Genomic DNA, 23829 nt, shown 5'->3' on the forward strand with positions numbered 1-23829 from the left:
TAAGTTTTAAAACTATAAACATTTATTAGAATTTTCAAAATAATACATAACCTGTTCTAAGAAACTTTATTCGTACAATACATATGTGACCACACTAAATGATATGACTTTCAATTTACTGTAACTTTCTAAGGCAAATGTGCACCTAGGTATTATCTACATATATCATTCTGATAACTTTATGAAGTTCGGTATAGAATATCATATCATGTTAGTTAGTGTTAAAGAAAAATTCTGATTGTTTCTGGCTGAGAACTTAATTTTTTTAACAAACAAAGATAGTACTTCAATTGGAACTTTAAATGCGTAATTACAAAACATACGGTACACATTTTATTTTTGCATTATGATGATAAGAAGCCATCTTTCTCAGACATCTCTACGAGACAATACTACTTTCAGCCATAAAAGTTTATCTAGAAAAAGAACACACCAGATACACTTAAATTTCTGTAAAGTAACTCACATTAAAAAATAAATTAACTAAATACAGTAAGTTTTGAACAAAAATATTTAATATTAAAATGTATGAGACAAAAATTTTGCAATTCCCTCTTATAAACTACGTCTAACATTACTGCTGTAATACTCAATGGTTATGGCCCAATAAATTCAGAAGTTATGAGTGTACAGTCACTATTAACTGAATTATATTACACTCCTGTTTAATTTCTTAATAAAACCTGCGGTAGTAATTTTGTAATCTAAAGGACAGCCAAATGCATGTAGAATTATTGTGTGCTTGTTATGACTTATGGTAACTAAAATCATACATCTCGATATTTTACACAGTTAAGAAGCATACGAAAAATAGTAAGAAAGTGACATCTTAGCTCAGCTGAACACAATAAAACAGTTTCAGAACTCTGCTGCAGGAATGATGTAATATATGGCTGCTATGAGTCCTGGAAATTTGGTACTGGTATTGGACTGGATAACAGATATGAGTCTCAGAACCCTGAAAAAGTTGGTTGGAACTAAAACTAGTATCAATTTTGAAATGAATATTATTTTATTATAAAATGAATAATTTTACTTTAAAAGAAATTCAGAATAAGTAACATACTGTTTAATACATTTTTTCGTATTTCTTCCCATTGTTGCTGTTTTCCAATGGCATGCAGTTTGGATCCTTTAACCAATTTTTCAATGTAGACAGGATTTTTAGGTTCTGCATACACAAATTTAAGAACTTAAAATATGTCTCTCAGTCAACAAAACATTACCTAAAATACATAATTTTAGATCTGTAAAATTAAATAGAATATCTGTTAAAATAATATTTTAATAAATTATGGGAGGAAAATATATTTATTTTAAGTTAACCAATGAATTGTATCTACCATTAACTGGAAAAAGTTTATTTGCTTAAAAGTTGTAATTTTGTAATGCAATTTTTAAAATGAAGCCTACATTTATTCTATAATCTCTATTGTCAAGTTTGCATTTTGTCCATTACAATAATTTTACATGCAGAAAACGATCTTTCACAGAAACTGTTCAGCCAATGAAGCATAGAAACTGAATATATTAGTCTACATATGCTCTAATCTTCTTTCATTAAATCCGACAACAAACACATTCATCCACTTGTCCTAATTTCATTCCCAACCTTTCTTGAAGCACAGTAGACAGCTCGCCACCTTTAAACTTTCATTTCTAGTTTTGTATTGTAAGAAGACAAAAATTATGTAAAAAAAAATGTATTTTCAAAGTATTTTTTTTTTTAGTTTTTCACAGCAAGAACTGCACTGTTTTCCACAACTTCAAAATCTAGAAGATATCTTTTATTATTGTCAAGGACTTTCTTCATTTAGAAAATTGCCACGAGGACAAAGTACCAATACCACTGATGCCCACATTGGATTCACGACCTTGCGATTATACCATGAACCTACCTTTGTGTGTTTGAATGTCAACAACGAACCTCAGTGTCGGAACATACTACAGCTAGTATAATTGTACCGTGATGCTGCTCTGTCCAAAACTTCAAGCTCTTCATGTAAATATATGTTTAAAAAGGAATGAGAAAGTGATTTTTTTGTAATAAAATGGGAAGATAATGTGAGATGTTTATTATGTAGTAAAATATGCTATTACTACAGATCACTCAGCCAAAAGCTAAAATTCGAAATATTGGAAAGCTGTGTCAGCCCAGTAGTATGGCAAACTTGGGCCTGTAGTAAAGACAGATGGAAAGACTGAGAATATGCCAACGAAAAATGGAAAGAAGAGTTTTGAACGTCAAAGTTAACTGACAGGATACCCAATGCAGAACTAAGAGCAAGATCCAAGATGAAAGACGTGGGAAATCAGTTGCAAGAGCTAAAGTGGAAATGGGGAGGTCATGCTGCTAGACTCAACAGGATAGATAGGCTTATGCTGCAACAATGTGAGATACTGAGAAAAGGAGAAGAGACTGTCCTCAATGTAGATGGGTGGATGACTTCCAGACAGCAATTGGAGCAGACTGGACAAGGATCACCAGGGAAAAAAATAAATAACTTATTATTGAATGGAAAGTTTCTTGTTACTCTTGGGCCCTTTCTCCCTTAAAAAATGCATAGATTATGGAAACATTCACAAAACTTCAATAAAATTTCAATTGCAAATTCCCTAGAGAAGATGTATAAGAATACAGACATATAATCCTGGAAAATTAGTAAAATACTGCATTCTGGTGAGAATGGTAAGTGGAGCCATTACAGAGTATTACATAATTTGAATGTATATACTTGTATGCTGCTGAAGGAAAGAGATTAGAAGAAGACACGATATTCTCTGTTGAACCAAACCTCGATCTTGAAAGAAGACAATGGTTTGCGGTACAATATGAAACAAAGGTTGACTTCCGAAGTCTTTCGTTGAAGCTGGAACGAATTTGAAAGAAGGAGAGAGTATTATGTAGGAGGGATGATGTCTTCTCCAGATTAAGAAAGACGACAGTAGAGAAAAGTTACGATGGCCAGCTTGTTGCACCAAGTGACACTAGAAAGAAAGAAAAATGCAAGGGGAGGCAATGTGACAGGCTTTTGCATCTTTGGATATAACAAATATAATATGAAGGATGTAGATAGAGCAGGTCAATATCTGTTCTACTACTCAATTCTGAGGAAAATATGTAAAATGAAGCAAAAAAAAGTTGTGTCCTGGCTTCTAAACTGTACTTCTTTCAATGCATTTAGGGCTCTATAAATTTTTCTGACATCAAGCTGTCATGCAAGAATTTCTCTAGTTACTGACAGCAATAAACTCGAAAGGTGACAAGACACAAGGCCAGGAGTATGAGGAGAAAAAAGAAACAGGAGCTGTACAGTCGACCACAACAAGGGCTCCATACAAAGGTCCACCAGAAAGGCTATTAGGGGACATTAAGGAAGAAATACAATCTGAAACAAATTGTAACAGGAAGTGAAAAGTATCCTTCAAAACTTTGCAAGTTTGCAGTGCACATAAGAAGAGGAAGGATATGTTCTATTTGCATTGTGCTCCTTCAAAAAGGAGAATAGTTTGATCAGTACCACACACTTAAATATTACTAGAAGACCACATGAGTACAATAATAAAATTTTACTTAAACATGTTTATAATTGAACCGGAATATTGAGAAACCCCACATGTCTAGAAAACTAAACTTTTCAGGAGATACAAAAAACATCTCAGATCCTAAATTTGTGCTCTTATTATTTTTTTCTTAACACTCTCTTATTATTTTGTTCTTAACACTTTAGCTAAAATGAATGTTGATGGGAATATGTGGGGTTTCTCTTCATAACATCATAAGTCTACATGTTTAGAATACGAAATCATATATAACTCAATTTTGTAAAAAAAATGGACATGTGGGGTTTCTCAATATTGTGATTCAATTAAGAAAGTTATGTTCATTTTAAAGAGCTAAGTAAGTTACCAGGGATGCAAGTTTAAAGGGAAAGGTCAGTGGTTTAAATGTCAGGTCCACTCAGCGTGGGCAGAGGAAGCACTTCTCGGTTGCCAATTTGTTAACATTACACATACAAACCTTATCTAAAAACTAACAAGTGCGACAAAGATTTATACAAATATAAGAATATAGAAATTTACAACTATGAATTATAACAATGATTTCGTAAAAGAGTTATGGATCCTTTAAGAGGTAAAACACACGAAATTTTAATTTATGGATTTCTAGATTATGTGTTTACCAAAATAATCTTACAAATTGAGGAATAGTTTCTCTGGCTTCCATCATAATTTAATTTCTCTAAGTTTATATTTTTCTAAATAATCGAGAATGGTGGGCTCGCAAATACTTTTCTTTCCATCAACATCATTTGGTTGGTTGCTGTAACTTTCGAAACTAACAGTTGGGTTGATCAGAATTGCTTTTATAGGCCAATAAATCAATTCTTTTGCTTTCATTTCCTGTCAAGCCAAACAGTTTCTCATGTACTGTGTACTCTACGTCTTTAAGTGTGCTGGCAATTTCAGATCTAATTTTATGATGTCTCGTTATGCAGAACTTCTTCTTATAGGCAGGATCCCAGGACGTGCACTGTACTAGTAGTAAACAAGTGCTTCAATACATGTAACCCAGAATGTTGTTAATAGCTGCAATGTAAGAGGGTGAAGAAAGTCCCTTGTGACATAGTGCACCACATTACAAAAACCTTGAAATGAGAAATTTACATTCTAAATGAAACACACAAAATAAACACCATCGTAAGTTATGCATCTAATTATTCAAATCCATTCTCTCACAATTACTATTACTATTATATTATTATACTATTAGGGAAAACATGGGAATTTTACTTGAAGCAAGTAAAGAGATAGGTTTGGGAGTATATCCTGAAAAAACAAAGTATATGATTATGTCTCGTGACCAGAATATTGTACGAAATGGAAATATAAAAATTGAAAATTTATCTTTTAAAGAGATGGAAAAATTCAAATATCTTGGACAAAGAGTAACAAACATAAATGACACTCGGGAGGAAATTAAATGCAGAATAAATATGGGAAATGCCTGTTATTATTCGGTTTGCTCTCAAGAAACTTGAAAGTTAGAATTTATAAAACAGTTATATTACCTGTATGGTTGTGAAACTTGGACTTTCACTTTGAAAGAAGAACAGAGGTTAAAAGTGTATGAGAATAAGGTGCTTAGAAAAATATTTGGGGCTAAGAGGGATGAAGTTACAGGAGAATGAAGAAAGTTAGGCTACACAACGCAGAACTGCATGCACTGTATTCTTCATCTGACATAATTAGGAACATTAAATCCAGACGTTTGAGACGGGCAGAGCATATTGCACGTCTGAGTGAATCCATAAATGCATACAGAGTGTTAGTTGGGAGGCTGGAGGGAAAAAGATCTTTGGGGAGGCCGAGATGTAGATGGGAGGATAATATTAAAATGGATTTGAAGAAGTTGGGATATGATGGTAGAGACTGGATTAATCTTGCTCAGGATAGGGACTGATGGCAGGCTTATGTGAGGGCAGCAATGAACCTCCAGGTTTCTTAAAAACCATTTGTAAGTATTATTTTATTATAATGATGATTATGATGATGATTTTATCCAATTATTTGCAGCATAAGAGGTAGGACGAGGTTTATCGAAATCCATTTTACATACAATAAGGTAAGGTTCGTAACTTTCCATAGAATCTGTGGTTTAAAAAACAATCAGATAACAGGAATTGCCGATTTCTTCTTTAATTCAGGCAATCACTTGATTTTAGGAAGAATCGAGATAACTCTTTTCCTTAATGTTGATTCTGATGTTATGGTCTCGTAGCAGTACTTCTGCAAAAATGCAAGACTTGATTTCTGCACAAATATTCCAGGGGATGTAGGCAGTTACTAAGGCTCCACACACAACCTACTGTATCACATCATATCTCACACCTCACTCCAACCCTGATATTATATAACCTTGTTTATGGAGTCAGTTACCAATCAATAATGAAGCTTACATGTACTGTACAATTTTATTGGATTATAATTTGTTTTTGAACTCTTTCCTTTGTGAAGTCACAAAATCTCCACTGTCAGGGATCTCTACTTTTTAAATCTGAAATATAATAACCACTCGAATACATTTGTTTTAGAAAGTACGTACACTTATTAACTTCCTCCACCTTTAAGTCTTGCTTAAAGTTGATATCTTCCAGGGTTAACGTCTCCAAGTGAACATGTGTTCTGGAAGACTGTTTCTCCAGCCTGCTCGAAGCTGTTTACTCAGAGCGTTTACTAAATCTTTCATGACAGGCCTGTCTGCAAGATTCATGTTTTCTTCTGGATCCAATTGGTAATCGTATAGTTCTCGAGCCATGACATGCTTCCAGTCTGGCTTAAGATTCTGTCTGTCAAACAACACCCATTCTGTGTAACGGTTAGATAATGTTCGCAGAGAGTAGCCTGTAATGAAAAAGAAACCCAAGATTATAATACTTTGGGGAACGAAAATAACTAAATATTTTTCTCTTGAAAGCACAAAAATAAAATGATATGAGAATTTTCAAAGAATGACCAAAGAAAGATTCCAAAAAAGTTACACATTTTAAACCAGAAAGAAAAGAAAACTGGGAATGCTTAGATATAGATAGGAAGATATTGAAGTCTTGCAAAAGAAAAAGAAATAAATTCGCAATTTCACGTATCTAGACATGTTGAGAAACTCAAAAGATTGGTGTAGCTACATTTAGGTTTGTCTCCTCAATTAAAATCGATTCAGATATTGATTTTATAACATTTCACATCTTCCTATTTCATCTGCTTTGTTTTCTCTGTTCACAGATCAACGAGTTCATATTTTTATTTTATTTTTTTCTTAAATCTTCCCAACAAGTCTTTTGGACTTCCTTCATTCTCGTTTTCCTTTTAGTGTCTACATTAAAACTGTTTCGATAGTCAGTTACCACTTATATTTTGCACGTATTCGAACAATATTTGCATATCAACTCTTTAGCTTTGATTTTGTTTATCACAATCTGAGGAAAACTTGTACTTTCTTTAATTTTTTTGTTCTCCAATTTGCTGTATTACCGATATTTTCACTGCTCATCTCCGAAAACTCATCATGGTAGCTGATTACAGGATTCTGTTGTTACATGACGTAAATATATTAGGGTTGCCATATTTTGATAAGCAAAAAAAAAAGAGGACACTTTATCGACACCTACTTCTGAACAGATCGCTATCAAAGATCATATACAATATATGTGTAGTATGTAGACTATTGAAGCTGAGAAATATTGTTAGTAGTAATTTTCTTAAACTTAAATAACAAAATAATAATACAAACAAGTGAACTGGTTATAATATAATCTTTATAACCATGAGTCTAATCATAAATAACAAAAAACTATAAAAATAATACACACTTTCAATACTTTGGTATCTTATATTTTTATTATTATGAGGATAATGTACCTGCAGTCTCATTGGGTTGACTTTTAATTCAATATTTTGGACTGCAAACCACCATTCTTCCAGTCGTAATACTGGATAACTATTGGAATGAGCTTTATCGAACCATGGTTACTTCCATCAGTGGAAACTCCACAATAAAGTATTTCATTTTCTTCAATGGTTTTTAAAAGATTTCCCAAAGAATTGAGTGCCAAAACAGAGTTTATAATTGCCTCTGTCTTCGTTTTTCCACAATAAACTTCTTTGCAACAGCCGAATCTGGGAACGTCGTCTTCAGTAGGCCAGATGTGCACGCCATCACAATGTAACTATTGTGGTGTTTACCAGTGTGGAAAGAGAAACATCCTTCTGCTGCGATTACTTCCAATTTGCTGCCAGGTTTTACAAAAAAGTCAGTTAATTTTGTAGAAGAACTTTCTCCTTGAACTGCTATTTTGTGTTTTCGCAACCCATATGCACTTGCAAATCAAGTCTTCATTTATTCGACACTGAAACAAATGTATCGGCTTTATATACCATGCATTCACCCTCGAAATCATCTCTACCTCTTCGAAAACAAGGATACTTCTTCTGTAAGTCCGCAGAAAATTTACACCTTCTTTTTGGCATTTCTTCTCGTACAAACTACAAGCATGCGCAGCACAACAAAAGACCGTTTATGAAAGTCGGCAGCCAGCAAGCAATAGTTACCGAAAGACGACATATAGCATTGCCACATAGTGGCAACAGTTTTAAACACAAGACGCAAGCTTCCAAACATTACAAAAATAAAACATTGACAATATTGCGGTCAAAGAGTACAAAGAGTACAGAAAGAGAAATTCATGAGAGCATTTAAAGTGGGGTGGACTAAAGTGTTACTTAACTGCAACGATTAGAAGGTTCCAAGTTACAACAAAGTAACTGTTACAAATGTTTGAAGCATTTTCCTTCACTAGTAATGTCGTATTTTAAACTTAACCTAAAAACCCGGACAATTAGCCAAAATCTAAAAACCAGCCTGGACGAAAAATTTAACCCTAAAAAAGAGCACATGTCCAGGAAATCCCGGATGTATGGCAACCCTAACTATATGATACACAACTATTGACTTTGCTCTTCTTCCAAAGAAGTCATGCTAATAATTAGATACTCAGCCAGATTTCAATCAGTGAACTTGAAACACCATCCCCTCTTGGAGTTTCTACTACATATCATTTGTACTGGAACAAGTCTATCTTGTCAAGATATTAAAGGTGAATGAGGATTATCAAAATGGTGCAGTGGAAATAACAAGACAAATATAAATGAACGTACAATATACAAAAACGGATACAATAATATGTGAATGATAAATAAAATAGAAATAAGTAAAAAGATGACAAGGACAATAAGTATTAACTAAGCCAGTACAGAGAAATCCATAAACTAATATGTAACTATTGCTGAACTGCAGTGGCGAAGCTAAGGCGTAAATACTTGGTAGACTGAAAAAAATCTGCTTACCTTATATATTTTTATAGAGCAGATGTTTATCGGCTTTTCTATCAAAATTTCTTGTGACACAGACCCACCAAGAAAATGACGACCACTCATTTTCACCCCCAAACAGAATACAAGTAAAATTTTGTCTTCCTCCACCCACTATTTTAATATGTAAATGTGGTGTCGATCTTCTATCTTTGTAAGCACATTTTGTTTCATACATCCAACTTGAAAACGGTTTCTCTTTCAATTTTACAAATAATGACTTCAAAGTTCTCTCCCTCTACACAAAATTAATATGTAACACAAACACGCATGCACTTTTGATTAAATTAAACTCAGCAACACAGTGCTTTCAGAGAACACCAATACAGCACGACATAATATAGTGACGGAAGGCTAACCTTGTCCCGTATGGAGATGTAGCAAATTGATATCCCCTCCCCGGTCTCCCCTCAAGCTTGCGAGTCAAGGTTGTGGCCATGCCTTTAGAGGCGTTTTGACTTAAGCCTAGCAGCTCGCAATGCTCTCTTCATACTAGAATGACTGTCAATAGTGAACTTAATATGTGGAAGATCAGAGTGCAACCAAGTGTTACAAACTTATAGACCTACTGTTAATAGGACTATAACTCACATTGTTTGGGAAGGCTAAACCTCAAAAACCTCTTAAAGAGCTTCGCCACTGCTGAACTATACTATATAACAAATGAATCATTAACTTCTGACAATTAGAATTAATTCGATATAAGAATCTATTTAACTAATGATAGAATCGAAAAAGTAAACGTCAGGAGGAGCTATTCACTCCTAGACAATTCCCATACTTTAGCTCCGACAGAGTCCCAAGCTACAAACCAAGTTGTAACATAACTCTACATATCGAAGCTAAGCCAGATGACTCCTGGCTGATGTCTATTTTCCAAGTGACGGTCCCTTGCGGACCATGAAGCCAGTAAGCTTACTTCGCCCACACCTATGGAGTAACGGTTAGAGAAATCGGATGGCCCGGTTTCGATTCCCAGTCGAGGCAAGTTACCTAGTTGAGGTTTACCCTCAACCCAAATGCTGGGTAACTATCGTTGCTGGACCCCGGACTCATTTCACCGGCATTATCACCTTCATCTCATTCAGATGCTAAAAACCTAAGATGTTGATAAAGCGTCATAAAGTAAACTATTAAAATAAAATAAAAAAGCATACTCCCCTCCCCACTTACTTGTCCGAAGGTGCTGCTGTGACGTAGAAGGGGAGGGGAGGGAAGGAATTGTCTGAAACCACAAGATGAACTGGCATCAATGGATCTGAGCCACATACATGGTTCAAACTTTAAATTTAAATCATGGTAATGTAATGTTTTACTGTGTAATATGTATTATTATTACAATACAATAAGACTTAATTACTAATACTATGCACTGCAAACGTACCCATTATTTTAATCTCTTTCAAGCGTGGTTTGTCACTATTTGGTTTCAGTGTTGGGAACATGCCAGGACGTGGATATTGACTGAACACTCCTGTCTTCCACTTACGTTCAGTGAACAGATTTCTTGAATAATTTCCATGAACCTGTAAATGTAACATTTACACGATGTCATTATCTGTAATTTGAAGATAACTAAGTAAAGAAATTACTTTAACACAAAACACTAAACAATACAGGATAATTATTTAGTGGAGGCATCCACTTTCAGCTCAAGTGTCTGTCAGATCTGGAGCCCCTACTATGTGGAGGAGCATATACTGTATCTCAATGCTGAGTAGCAAGAATGGGTACTAGTTCATAAGGCAATGAAATGATAATGGAGAGTTGGTTAAATAATGGGTGAAAAAATGAGAGTATTACTTTGCCCAAAATAAATTCCTCTTGGACTCGCCAGAATTTGAAAGTGAATCTCTTATATGGGAAGGTCGAGCTTTAGTCATGAGCATATTATCAATTTAATAGTAACAGAGAAATGATAGTATTACCACAGTCTAGTATATACAGTCACGAAGCTTGAGTTGTTGAGAGTGCTAGGAACAATAGACTGTGCCGGTACTATTTCACTTTGTCTGTGATGAGGCGATAGTAGTGATCCTAGTGGTTAGCAACTATCTATGAATGCATATTCCCTACGTTTTGAGCTTCGTGACTGTATATACTAGACTGTGGTATTACCATATTTAGTTTTCTGACATTTGACAGCACATTACTAACCTTTCTGATAACAGCATCTTGTATAAGAGGGACTACACTGACTCCTTCAGTGCAGAATTCTGTGAGACTGGAGTTTATAGGACAAAGTGGTGGAACACTCGGTAGGCCTACCAATTCGACTAGTGTGGGGAATATGTCCACCAGTTCCAAGAGATCTTGACTGAAAAGATATTCCTTCTGACTAAGTTTAACAGAATCTGTAACTCCTGGTACTCGAAGTATAAATGGAACGTGCACAGTGATCTCAAAGTTGCTATATTTGGACCATTCTCCATGTTCTGCCATTGACCACCCTGCAAAGAAATACTCGTATTGTGCCGGTAACTATTCGGGAAATAAATTTAACAATTATGCACAATTTATGTAATAATATTATATCTTGCACACACACACATACATACACACACACACACAAACAAACACAAAAAACACACATTACACACACACATGCGTATGTGAGCTAAGGGCTTTGAAGGGCGAAGAAAACAGATTCAGAAAAGAAACAAAATTTCTGCATATAATCTATTTAACTGATGAATTGTTTATGCTTGTAGATTGAATTAATCTACTTGCTATGTATTGCATATTTTTATATGTAGGTAACTTTTTCACTTGTGGTCATTTTTTTATCAATACACTGTTTCCCCTATGTCTACAACCAAAGGGAAAATATCTAACCTTTTTCTTGTTATTAATAAACAAACATTATTTAAAACAGTCTTTCCTTATCTTCATCATAATCTTGCATCATCACCTCACCCACAAGCTTCAGCCTTCTTGTCCCGTCACTCCTGTTTGCCCTCTCTACATGCCGACGACACATCAGAGGGACGTAAACAGAGACTAGCACACGACAATGTGATTATTTTACAAAAAAAAAAAAAGTCAGTTATTTGGAATTGCTTGCACCTAAGGCATAAACCATGCCCTCAAATTGTGATGCTATTCCACAATTTGTTTACTTAAATCATGATGTGTTACGAAATGTTTCACTGTTTGTAAAGCAGTAACAACTTCGTTACAGGACACAAGATTAAGAATGGGTAGCAATGACATGTACTGTATTTTTGCATCCTTATATTTTCACGGCAAATCTAATTTCGAGAAAAATTTATTTAAAACGTATAAATGTAATTTCATTAATCCTGAGGGTTTAAAATATGATCGTATATGAATACCAAATGCATAAACGAAAAATATATAACCGAAATAAAATAAATTTATATGAAAAGTGCTGGTAAAGGAATTTTGCTGGGACTTCAGGAAAAAAACTGTAAAAGTGCGAAAAACCCGTAAGTGCGAAACGTATAAAGAAGTTCTACGTTATTTCAAGTATTTCTTCTCTTCAAATGTTTAAATTTAACGTTGTGGCTATTGATAAAACATTACAATGGATAAAAGCTAAGAACGAAATGTCAATACACTTTATGATTTTCAATAATTTAAGAATGTATTGGTATAATTTCAGGAAAGAGGAACAAAAATGGAAAGAAAAGGGTTGCCCACATTCAACAGATAGACTTATGACAGCGGACACTTTAATTCATAACACATCACATTCACAATAAAATCAATTTCAATGAAATAATATAGAAAATGTGTATGTAAACTTACCATGATCTCCAATAAAAAGTATTATTGTGTTATTAAAATGATTGGCAGTTTTTAGTTCAGATATCAGTTGACCAACCAGATCGTCAATGTATGAAACCGCAGCATAATAGCTCTGTATTATCAGGCGAGCATAATCATCTAAAACAAATTTACAAGTCAAAAGTCAATAAAGCATTCAATTCGCGGACTATACTAAAGAAGCCTTTAGGAGTAATATGGTTCTTTCTACAGACCACACACATTTGTACAGCATGCCAAAAGGCGACCACAAAGAAAGAATCATACATTACACCTATTTCATTAATAGAGTGCCGAAATAACAATAAAGAACTGTGCCTTTCAGTTATGTCTTTTCTAAATCTAGGAAGAATAAAAAGCAGCTTTTTACTTATAATAATGGACAATCCATATAAACCTTTACCATTTTAATGAGTTATACTTTCTCTTTGGGGTTAATATAAACAGCCGTCATAACATAAAAATATTAAATATCACATAGAAGTATAAGAATGATGGTGCCTACATTAAAACGGTTATAATTTTTGCTACACTTTCCTATATTGGACAGTAAAAGAGTTGATGGCTTCATTGCCAAGAACTCAACATTGTTTAACAACGACAATATCTGTACCTTTAAAGTTTAAATTGGCATATCAGAAAATTCTGAGGCAATCATCTTTCAGGGTTCTTTGATGCCTCCTCTTGAGATATATATATATATATATATATATATATATATATATATATATATATATATATATATATATATATGCAGACTAATATCAGTTTTATAATACAAAAGAAATAAACATCAGCATTAAATGAAGAAATGACATATCTGAAACACTAAAACTAAAGTATAATGTACATTAGGAGATGTTCTGCCAGAAATTTCGAGCATATTGTTAACAACAAATATAAATACTGCCCATCTCGTACATATCTGTAAGTTTACTGAATGATAAAACAGCTACGGTAAATATTTTCAGAATTCTTGTATAAATAATTCCCTAACTATAGAACCTTGGATATAGGTATCTATATCAACTCGGTTAGATATCTGGCCATGAAACCAGATGGCCCGGATTCGAACCCCAGTCGGGACAAGTTACCTGGTTGATGTTTTTTACTGAGGTTTTCCCTCAATCCAGTATTAGCAAATGTTGGGTAACTATCGGTGCTGGACTCTGGACTCATTTCACTGGCATTAACATGTTCACTTCATTCAGATACTAAATAACCTGAGATATTGATACAGCATCATAAAATAACCTACTAAATATAGCAGTATATTACTGCAAAATTTATTACTGTTCCTAATGATGTAGGAAAGGATGATTGCATCCATAGTGATAATTCTCCTTCATCAGTTTTGTAAGAAAAACACATAAATTTTTCAATCATATCACAGTCTAGTATATACAGTCACGAAGCTCAATACGTAGTAAATATGCATCCATAGATAGTTGCTAACCACTAGGATCACTACTATCACCTCATTACAGACAATGCGAAATAGTACCTGCACAGTCTATTGTTCCCAGCACCCACACAACTCAAGCTTCGTGACTGTATATACTAGACTGTGGTCATATACTGAATTAGACGATGACATCACCCTTAAGAGAATTGTGACTTTGTTTTTCCCCTGTACCGGTACTCTTCAATATATATTTTGATGGATTTAAATTATGTCAAAATTAAAAAAATAAGATTTAACTTAGACTAATATAAAGTTATTTTTCTTGTGCTTCTGTAAAGCAATTATGAATTTCATTAATTATTTTAGTTTCAGTTAAAAATGTTACTAATGACTAAAAATGTTATTAATGACAATAATATGTGAAAGACATCGTTTTACATTTCCATTATAATGTATATTACCAGCACATACCCATTAACATTGATTTAATGCTTAAAGTGAAAATGTTGATGTTTGTACTTCAGTGATGGCTACAGTGATGGCTACAGTAATGGCATTGGAAAATACTGATCAGTTTAATTTTAAGTATAAAAATATGCAACATACAAAACCTTTGAATCGTATAATGTTGAAAATATCTATATTATCTTAAAATAACTTCATAATAATTCCACTGCTGGAATTTAATTTCACCTGGTATTGGTCCAAATGGAAAAGAAACATTAAGAACTCCAATATCATCTCTCTCTCTCAAGTCAGTCCAGGGGTTCCATGCTACAGTCGGCAGAGCAGATGGTCTCGAGTGTGCTACTGGCAAGTTAATAAAATGCAATGGATGAAGATCTGTACAGAAGAAAACAACAGTTCCAAATCAGGAGCTGGAAAAATAAAATCAGTAGAAGTAACTTAATTTGTCACATAAAGCAGTGTTTCGAAATTCTGGTATCTGAAGAATTAGAAAATAATAAACATAATAGACAATGATTCTTAAAGACATTGAACTTTTTTATTTCTGCGCGAAAAATACATTTAATCTAAATTAGATTCTCAGTGATAATTATCATGGCAGACAAGAGACAGAATATCTAAAAAAAATAATAAACACCTGTAATTGCTTTTTAACAAAATGCTATGATTTATTACATCATTACATCATCATTTGGCAGAAAATATATAGCATTTAACGCATTTTTACCATTGTTACTTCAAGAGTTAGAAAAGTATAATTGTGATACTTTTCCAACTTTTGTTTATAAAACAGATATTGGTTAGGAATAAATGCACGCGTTTTGTTTGTTGAGTACTTCAAGGAACACTTAAATAAAAGTCAGTGTATTACGAAACTTTTAATCCATTTTCTGTTGTAAAACACAACACTGATAGCAACATCAAAGCAGTGTCCTTCCTAATACAATCTAACATCATAGAAAATATGTGATTTTAATGCATCTGTTAAGAGTCTTAAACAAAGGTACAGAAAGTTGCGAGCACATTGATGTGGACCGAGTGAGGTGACTCAGTGGTAACGTACTAGACTTGCATTCGAGTTCAAACCCTGTGGCTGATCAATCTGGCTGAGGCTTTTCATTATTTCCCTCAGACACAAAGGCAAATGCCGGATTAGAAATTAAAAAAAATAATGTGAATATTACAAATATAATCGAAATAATATGACAACTTGTTCCTTCTTCTACTTTGAGTTTTTGAAGCCTTAATAACAAATAGCTGACAACTTACAAGCTATACTTTTAGTCTTAATACTAACCACGATACTTTGTAGGGTATTTAAGAGGAATATGAGGTTTGTGGAAACCAACTGCCAAGAAGAACGGTTTTGAAGAGGTACTTGAGTGTTTCTGGAGGAATTTTCTGGCTTCTTCAAGAGACTGCAGATCTGGAAGAGATTGTCCCGGTTGATATTCCACTTCCACTGGACACACTATGTCCCGTCCAAATGATCCATCTGGCTGAGGGCACACTCTGGCTTCTTTGAACTTCTCTGTAGGTGGATGATATGGCGGCTCAGACCAGCTGTATGGCTGGTCATCACTCCAGTTGGATGAGATTCCTATTGCCAGAATACATCAGAAAGAGACTTTTAGACATTCCACCATGTCCTGGAACTTAACATTTCGGAACTACATACAGGTTCCATCATTAGAGCAGATAGGTATGACCAGAGAGGTCGCCTACCTTTTCTGTGAGACTCATCATGTCTGGCTATCTCAGGTAACTACGCAGTGATAATGGAAATGTTAAGTTCGAAGACATGTGGAATACCCAAGAGTTTATTTCTGATCACATTCGCCGTGAAAGCCTAAAAACACGTATTACCAGAATATACATATTTATAAATCAATTTTAGATCACTTAAAACTGGCTCTTATACTATACTTAGACTGAATATTTTGGACCACGCATAGGCTACTAATATAATTTTTCAATAAATACCCTAAGGAGAATGAAGTAAAGGAAGGGGAAACGAAGTCAAAGAAGAAAAGAGAAAAGAGTAAAGGAAATTAAAGGGGAAAATAAAAAAATAAATATCAAGAGGAAAAGAAGAAAAGTAGATGGTGATGGTCGTGTTGATGATGATGATGATGATGATGATGATGATGATGATGATGATGATGATGATGACAGTGGCTATGGTAGCAGTCGAGGTGAAAGGAAGTAGGAGAGAAAATAGAGAAGAAAAAAAAGAAAAAGATGAGGAAAAGAAAAAGAAGATAGAAGACAATAATTAAACTATGATACAGGTAACTAACCTTAACAATTGGTTAATACTAGATAGTGAGAGAATTAAGAACTTTGCATAAAATACGTGGAATTCTTCAAAAGTGCTCTTTAAATCTTATTTAATGTATAGTATTCTTTATCATGAATACACTACTGTGTAATAGAAGCACTAGGCCTATAGGTGAAGTAACATAAAGGAAATATATTCACATTTACACTTAGATTGGCTTGGATGGCGCAGTTGGTAAAATTCTGGCCTTCTCTGCCCGAGATTTAAGTGTGCTTAAATGCGACAGGCTCATGTCAGTAAATTTACTGTCATATAAATGAATTTCTGTGGGACAAAATTTCGCCAGACTGACGATGCTGATATAACCTCGGCAGTTGCGAGCATCGTTAAATAAAACATAATTCTCTCTACAATCTTCACACTAATTGGTCTTTATTATTGTCTGCAGATTTACAGTACCTGGATGAAATACCTTTCCAATTGACTTTGTATGATATCCACTGTCTTTGAAATGTTGAGGAAGTGTTGTGAAATTCCCAGTAAATGTACGCCAATAGCTGTAGAAATCATAGAGATGAAGGGTATCTGGACGTCTACTTGTCAAGAACGAGTTACGGCTGGGGGCACACAAAGCTTGCTGAAACAAACGAGAGCATAATCGCTAGCTCAGAAGAAAAGTGACCAACTGAAAAAAAGTGAATTTTCAGAAGAAGCAATTGAAAATAAGTAATGTTCGAAAATTTGTACCAAGCAAAATTACAAAATTGGACATTTACTTTCTTTCCATCATAAAAAAGCGTGTTTCGTGCACTTTGCAAAGGCGCCATCATTTTGAATATAACTTGAACATTATTCCCTAAAAAGTATAATTTTCATCCCTTATTTTAGTACTTGTGGAGATCCAATCCACCTTCGATTTTCGATTTTTTTTTTCTAAAAACCCCCAATCTTTACCCCTTTTTCAAAAGAACTTGAAAAAAAAGTAGCGAGATGACCTAACCTAAATTTCGATTTAGGCATAAATCTGATAAACACAACAATCAATCTCTCTTTACCTTAACAGTTCGATGCATTGATGTCTAAGTCGACATTAATATTAGTTCCGAATGTGTGTTATATGACTTTCTTGTGTTAAAAATTCTATCGTACCTGGTTTACATGTTTCGACCTTTTATGGGTCATCCTCAGAACTGGTCGTTGTTGGTCTTAGCGTCTCTTGTTTTGTTTCCTGTGAGGGTGTGTTCGTGTGGTGTAGTGTGGAGTCAAAGAGTGTTTGTGTTTTGAAATTGAGTTGTGTGTTGAGAATTTCATTGGGGTGTGTTTTTGTGTGTCTGTATATTTCATATTGTTCTAGTGTGTTTAGTTTCTGGCCTTTTGGTTGGATGTGTAGTATTTCCATGTCTGTGTTGATGTCTCTGTAGGTGTGGTTAGCATTTGTGATGTGTTCTGCATATGTGGAAATGTTTTGTAATTTTGTTATGGCTGTGATGTGTTCTTTGTAATGTATTTGAAATGATCTGCCTGTCTGTCCTATGTAGAAGTTGTTCTACATAGGACACACAAGTCATACAATACTTATTCCGAAGTGATACAGTGTTAAAAGTTATGTAATCAAGATATATTAAGATTAGATTAGGTTAAGTCAGGTCAGATTAGGTCATCTCGATACAATTTTTTTTTTCTAAGTTCTTTTGGAAAGGGGGGTCAAAATTGAGGATTATGAGGAAAAAATCGATAATCGAAGGTGAAGTAGATCTCCACAATTACCCCTATTTTGATTTGAGTTACTTTTATTTTAAAACAAATTACACTTCTTTTGTAATTAAATTATACAATAAACCGTGGTGCTACAGCCCATGAAGGGCCCAGACCGACCAGCCGGCTGCTGGCCGAAGCAGAGGTGAATGATCATTCAACCAGAATGGAGGTATCGTGTGGTTAGCACGATGATCCTCCCAGCCATTATAGCTGGCTTTTGCAACTGGATTATGCTACCTATCATAGCTCCCCAAGTGCATCACGATGCTGGGTGTGCACCGGTCCCATATACTGGCCGAAACTTCATGAGAAAAATTTCTTCCCCCATGAGGACTTGAACCAGCGCGCATTCCGTAACGCGAGTCCTAGGCAGGATGCCTTAGACCATGACGCCACGGTGTGGGGCTTAGAATAAAATTACTATTATTAAAATTAATCATTATAGTATAGAAACAAAAACTTGAATAGTGGCAGAAACCTCTGTTTTTTGTCAGAAATTCCTTGTTTACTCTAATAAACTGCTTTTAAAACAATATTACCAAAAATGTTGATGTTGATATTTGACTTATTCCTTCTAGTGTTCAAAACATCTACATGTTGAATTTCTGTTTCCTCATAGGAATTCTTGCAAAGACTTTTCCAACATTATAGCCTGCTATCTCATAGTCAGGCTGGATTCAGACAAAATCATAGCACAATTAAAATTGTAATACTATTAAGCCAAGACATCAAAGACGCTTTTAATAAGAGGGAAGACACACTAGCTGTGTTTATTGACTTCAAGTCAGCCTACAACACAATATGGAGAAACAAATTGATTGAGAAACTACAATTAATAGGAGTAAAAGAAAATATGTTGAAATGGATTACTCAATTTCTCTCTCAGAGATTTTGTGCCACAAAATACAATACTTGTATCTCAAAATATCAACAAACACCTAGAGGTCTCCCACAAGGAGCTGTACTGAGTACAACTCTCTTCAACATATATATTAATGATCTCCCAACCACAGTACAAACACCAGAAGTCAAAATTACACTATTTGCCGACGATTTAGTTATTTGGACATCAGAAAACTCAAAAAAATTGTCTACACTCAAAGAAAGAACCGAAGTGACTCTCAGGAAAGTCAATGAATGGTGTTCAAGAAACCTTATGACAATCAATTTGGAGAAAACTAACTATGAACTCTTTACACTAAAGTACAAACCACCACAAATCAGCATACAACTCGAAGATAAACCACTCAAAGCAATAGATAACGCAAGATACTTAGGCATAACTTTCGATACAAAACTAAACTGGAAAAATCATACATCTAACACTACTCAAAAAGCAGAACAAAAACTACAGATTCTGAAACGACTAGCCGGCCTTAAATTGGGGCTGCTCCAGGAGAGTCCTCAACACAACATACAACATGTACATTAAACCTACCCTTCTGTATGATAGCAAAGATCTAATAACAGCAAACAAGCCAACATTAATAAACTTGAGACAATACAAAATTAAGCTCTCCGCCTAATCACAGGAGCAATAAAAACCACATCTATTGCAGCTATGCAAGCTGCAACACAGAATCATGCAATAACATAAAAAAATACAAGAACAAGCGCTGATACAACACGAAAAAATGCTTAGGTTAGAACACTTCAAATGGAGTAAAAAAGTTCTAATTCCTCCCAACCTCAAAATCCAAATTAGCTTCCTAGAAAAAGTATCTCACTTAAAATCCAGTCTGAAAATACCCAACAACAGAGAGAAACTCCAAATAAGAGAAAACCCATTAGATTTTAAACAGCTCAACCACACTTTACAGCTAACAGAAGAAGTAAATAAATCAGAAACATCCACAGATGTAATGAAAGCTCTAGCCCTCGAAAAATCAACACAAAATATCCCCCAAAAGATTGGTTACATACTTTTACAGACGGATCTTCTAAAGACTACCGAACTGGAGCTGGAGTCTCATGTTCACTATTCTTATTTTATCAACAACAGGTCTTAACACCAAAAATTATGACGAAGAAATAATGGCAATACACATAGCTCTACAGCAATTAATGAATCTCCCAATTAACAAGTACAATAAAGCAGTAATCCTCTCAGATTCCAAAGCTGCAATTCAAGCAATATGCTCAAACACCACAAAAAAATCAGAGAAAATAAAGGATTGCTACAACATGTTAGTTCAACTTCAAAATCTTAACAAAACAATTCACATACACTCCCGGCACACTGTGGGATTGAGGGCAACGAACTGGCAGATACACTTGCCAAGAAAGGCACAACAATACAGCAAATGAAAACGACAAATCTGCCAATGACGATCATTTCTAAATTCTCACACCTTCATATTGAGGAAACAAAAAAAACATGCAGAAAACAAAAAATGGAACATCCTAATCTTGAACCCAGACGTAATCCCACAAGCACCATGGAAAACTGCAGTCGCAGCCTTCAGGCTGTTTACAGAACACAATTGCTTGGCAAGCCACTTACATAAACTACAAATTCTAAATTCACCATTGTGTCCCCTGTGCAACAGTCAAGAGGAGGTGAATGAGAGCCATTTGAAGACCTGCAATACACTATCTGCAGAAGACACTGTAGCCCAGAAATATTGGAGAGTACGAATGCTAATGGCTTCATTGCTAGATGCAAGGCATTGAAACAACAACAACTTTTTCAACATATTCCTTTTCTACTCTTACAATTTTCATTTGCTTATTTTTAAAGGATTTCCATCAACATTCTTGAGCACCTACTGCCAAAGTCTCGAAATCGTCATAAATATGCCCACTCGTTTTCCAACATAAATAAAAGTCAGAAGAGGACAATTGTGTTGTTACATGAGCGAGTTTTCTCGACTCCACTTACACTGCAAAAGGACAAAGTGCAGGCTTAAACCTTCCGCCACATTTCTTTCTTCGTCCTGCAGTCAGCTTTTCGAGCGCATCCCCCTCTCCCCCCTCCCATATGTGGTACCTAAGAGGTTACGTCCATTTTCGGCTTTTTCTCTTCAAAATTTTCTAGAGCTCCTTCAGTGGAGCAGCATAACCCAGAGTGAGACAAGTGGCCAACAGGCTTGGAGCTCACCTACTCGGCTTCTTTCAGCCACGAACTCCCTTTGCAAGGACGCGTCTTCACATATCTTTTCAATTTCTCCTCCCATTTTCCCTCTTTCAATTCAGTTCAATTCAATGATTGTGTTGTGCAATCATGAGTGAGATTTGATTAGAAAACAAGCCTACGGCAATGTGGTGCAATAGTGAGATATTCACTGTGTCGTATTTCGTCCTGAAAACTTACATCAAATGTAGGAAGGAGATTTTCGAGTATCTATTACGTTCCAAGGCAGCTATTTCATCAGGGTTTCTTTTGTAAGAACCGTTTTCTTTTCCAGTCAGTCACTGAATCTGTTTTATTAAACTTATCCATTAACTGTAATATAGGTTCGTGTTGGAACTGGGTTGCCAGGAAATTTACATCTAAATGCTTATCTTGTTTTACCATACAAGTTTCTGATTAGTATCTAATTTTATTCTAGTATGGCAGTATGGGTATGCTCATTCCGTGTTAGAGAAGCAAGTTCGTCAAACAAAAATTCTCGCAGTTAAAAATTTCACGGTTAAAAATAATTTACAATACTCTGAAGTGACACAAGTAAAAAAAAGCATAATAAATTAACTTAATCCGTGGAAAATAGTGAAAAGTGGCATATTTTATAGTAATTGTCGCCTTACCACGAAAACTGTCACAACTTCAAAAGTGACACTTTTATTTTAAGTACCGTAATAAAATTAATAAGAAATATTTATCTTATCACAGAGACGGTCTTAATTAAATGTGTGAAACTCTTCTACTAAAAAAAAATTACTATGAAACTGTCACATTTATACTTATGTCGTCTTTCTTACGCTTGGGTGCACAGTCAATGTTTGTGTTATTATAAAGTTAAGATTGGATGAAACGAGCGGTGAAAGTCAGTCACTGAATCGTCTTGAATAGAAATAAAACAACATATAACAATACACTGGACATGAAAACAGTCACATTTAATACGTTCAGAGGTAGCATACACATGAAGTTACGGTAATGACATCTTAATAACGACAGAATGAGGGTTTTACATAAACACTGCCAAAATTAAATACCGGTAATACGTAAATATAGAATTACCAACGCACTGAAACAATATATATAGTAGAAGAGAATATATACAGTAGAAGAGATGATAAAGGATTTCTTCATTTTTTATATACTTGCTCGGCCTCAGTAGCGTAGTTGGTATAGCGCTGGCCTTCTGTTCTCGAGGTTGCGGGTTCGGTCCCGGCCCAGGTCGATGGCATCTATGTGTGTTTGAATGAGACAGGCTCATGTCGGTAGATTTACTGGCATATGAAAGAACTCCTGCGCGATAAAATTCCGGCACACCAGCAACGCTGATGTAACCACTGCAATTGCGAGCGTCGTTAAATAAACCCTGATTTAAATTAATTACCGGTATATTGGTTGCTTTTTAACTTATGTTTCTAGGTCACATTCTCAAGAAACGTGTAATTGTTTAACTAAATTATAATAAAAATAATAAGCGTACCTGCGCATATGCATTTTTGAACAGTATACTGCTCTTTGCCAAAGCATCAATATTTGGGGTGTGTGCCATCTCATCTTCAAAACACCCCAGTGCAGGTCGGAGGTCATCCACAGTTATAAATAATACATTAGTTTTTGATTCGAAAATGGGGAATAACAGGAGAAAGATTAATAGGAGGGAAATATTCTTCATGGCTGACATTATTGATTTATGATTATATTCAGAGAGAGGAGAAGGGTACAAATCTGGGAAATCTCACCCTATACGCTTTGAAATGGCGGACGAGCGCAAGGCTACTAACATGAACACTGTTGCCAACATATCGCCCTACAATCTCGCTAACTTTTCAACAAAAAGTAGCTAAATCTCTCCAAAGTTTGTTAAAAAAAATCCCCGGAAATGTCGCTAAAAATTAATAATAAATATCACTAAATAAAAATAAGAAAAACATACATATGCGAAGAAAAATATAATTTCCTCGTCGTCACCCTCTTCTGGGGAGTCTGGTTGTATTGTTGACGGCTGTGATGAGGTTTAAAGCCTGGTTCAGACGGTGCGTGTTTCTGTGATGGATTCCAAGGTGGCTAGCAGGCTGGGTG

The 23829-nt window shown here is 34.8% G+C and overlaps 2 protein-coding genes across 8 annotated transcripts in view; both read right to left on the bottom strand.

The window, feature by feature from the left end:
* LOC138715245 (synaptonemal complex protein 1-like) overlaps positions 1-6258 on the bottom strand; it is a 54393-nt gene extending 48135 nt beyond the window's left edge. For 5 of the 6 annotated variants that reach the window (XR_011336194.1, XM_069847966.1, XM_069847965.1 and 2 more), the window contains exon 1: positions 6107-6244. The gene's annotated coding sequence lies outside the window, so the exon portion shown is untranslated. Of the gene's footprint in view, positions 1-6106 lie in introns of all 6 variants that reach the window. The other variant, XM_069847963.1, reaches the window with a different exon arrangement.
* Positions 1-23511, bottom strand: Ids (iduronate 2-sulfatase). 2 transcript variants are annotated; one of them, XM_069847967.1, is made up of 8 exons: positions 23231-23511; positions 17331-17508; positions 15888-16190; positions 14816-14965; positions 12700-12837; positions 11086-11378; positions 10313-10454; positions 1-6405 (listed from the first exon to the last, which is right to left on the bottom strand). In XM_069847967.1, the coding sequence occupies exons 1-8, from the start codon at positions 23429-23431 to the stop codon at positions 6161-6163; spliced, it is 1650 nt and encodes a 549-aa protein (XP_069704068.1). In that variant the 5' UTR covers positions 23432-23511; the 3' UTR covers positions 1-6160. The 2 variants fall into 2 exon arrangements, with proteins under 2 accessions (XP_069704068.1, XP_069704069.1); XM_069847968.1 differs by lacking the exon at positions 23231-23511 and adding an exon at positions 22896-23102.
* Between the last annotated feature and the right edge of the window lie 318 nt (positions 23512-23829).

Source organism: Periplaneta americana, chromosome 15 (genome assembly GCF_040183065.1).
Source record: "Periplaneta americana isolate PAMFEO1 chromosome 15, P.americana_PAMFEO1_priV1, whole genome shotgun sequence".
Lineage (NCBI taxonomy): Eukaryota > Metazoa > Arthropoda > Insecta > Blattodea > Blattidae > Periplaneta > Periplaneta americana.

Excerpts from the sequence above, each read along its gene's own strand:
- Ids (XM_069847967.1), bottom strand. The coding sequence starts at position 23,431 with ATGTCAGCCATGAAGAATATTTCCCTCCTATTAATCTTTCTCCTGTTA. Across the intron at positions 16,191-17,330 it reads TGGAAAGGTATTTCATCCAG|GAATCTCATCCAACTGGAGT; the intron begins GTACTGTAAATC and ends TTCTGGCAATAG. Across the intron at positions 6,406-10,312 it reads GAAAGAGATTAAAATAATGG|GCTACTCTCTGCGAACATTA; the intron begins GTACGTTTGCAG and ends TTTTCATTACAG.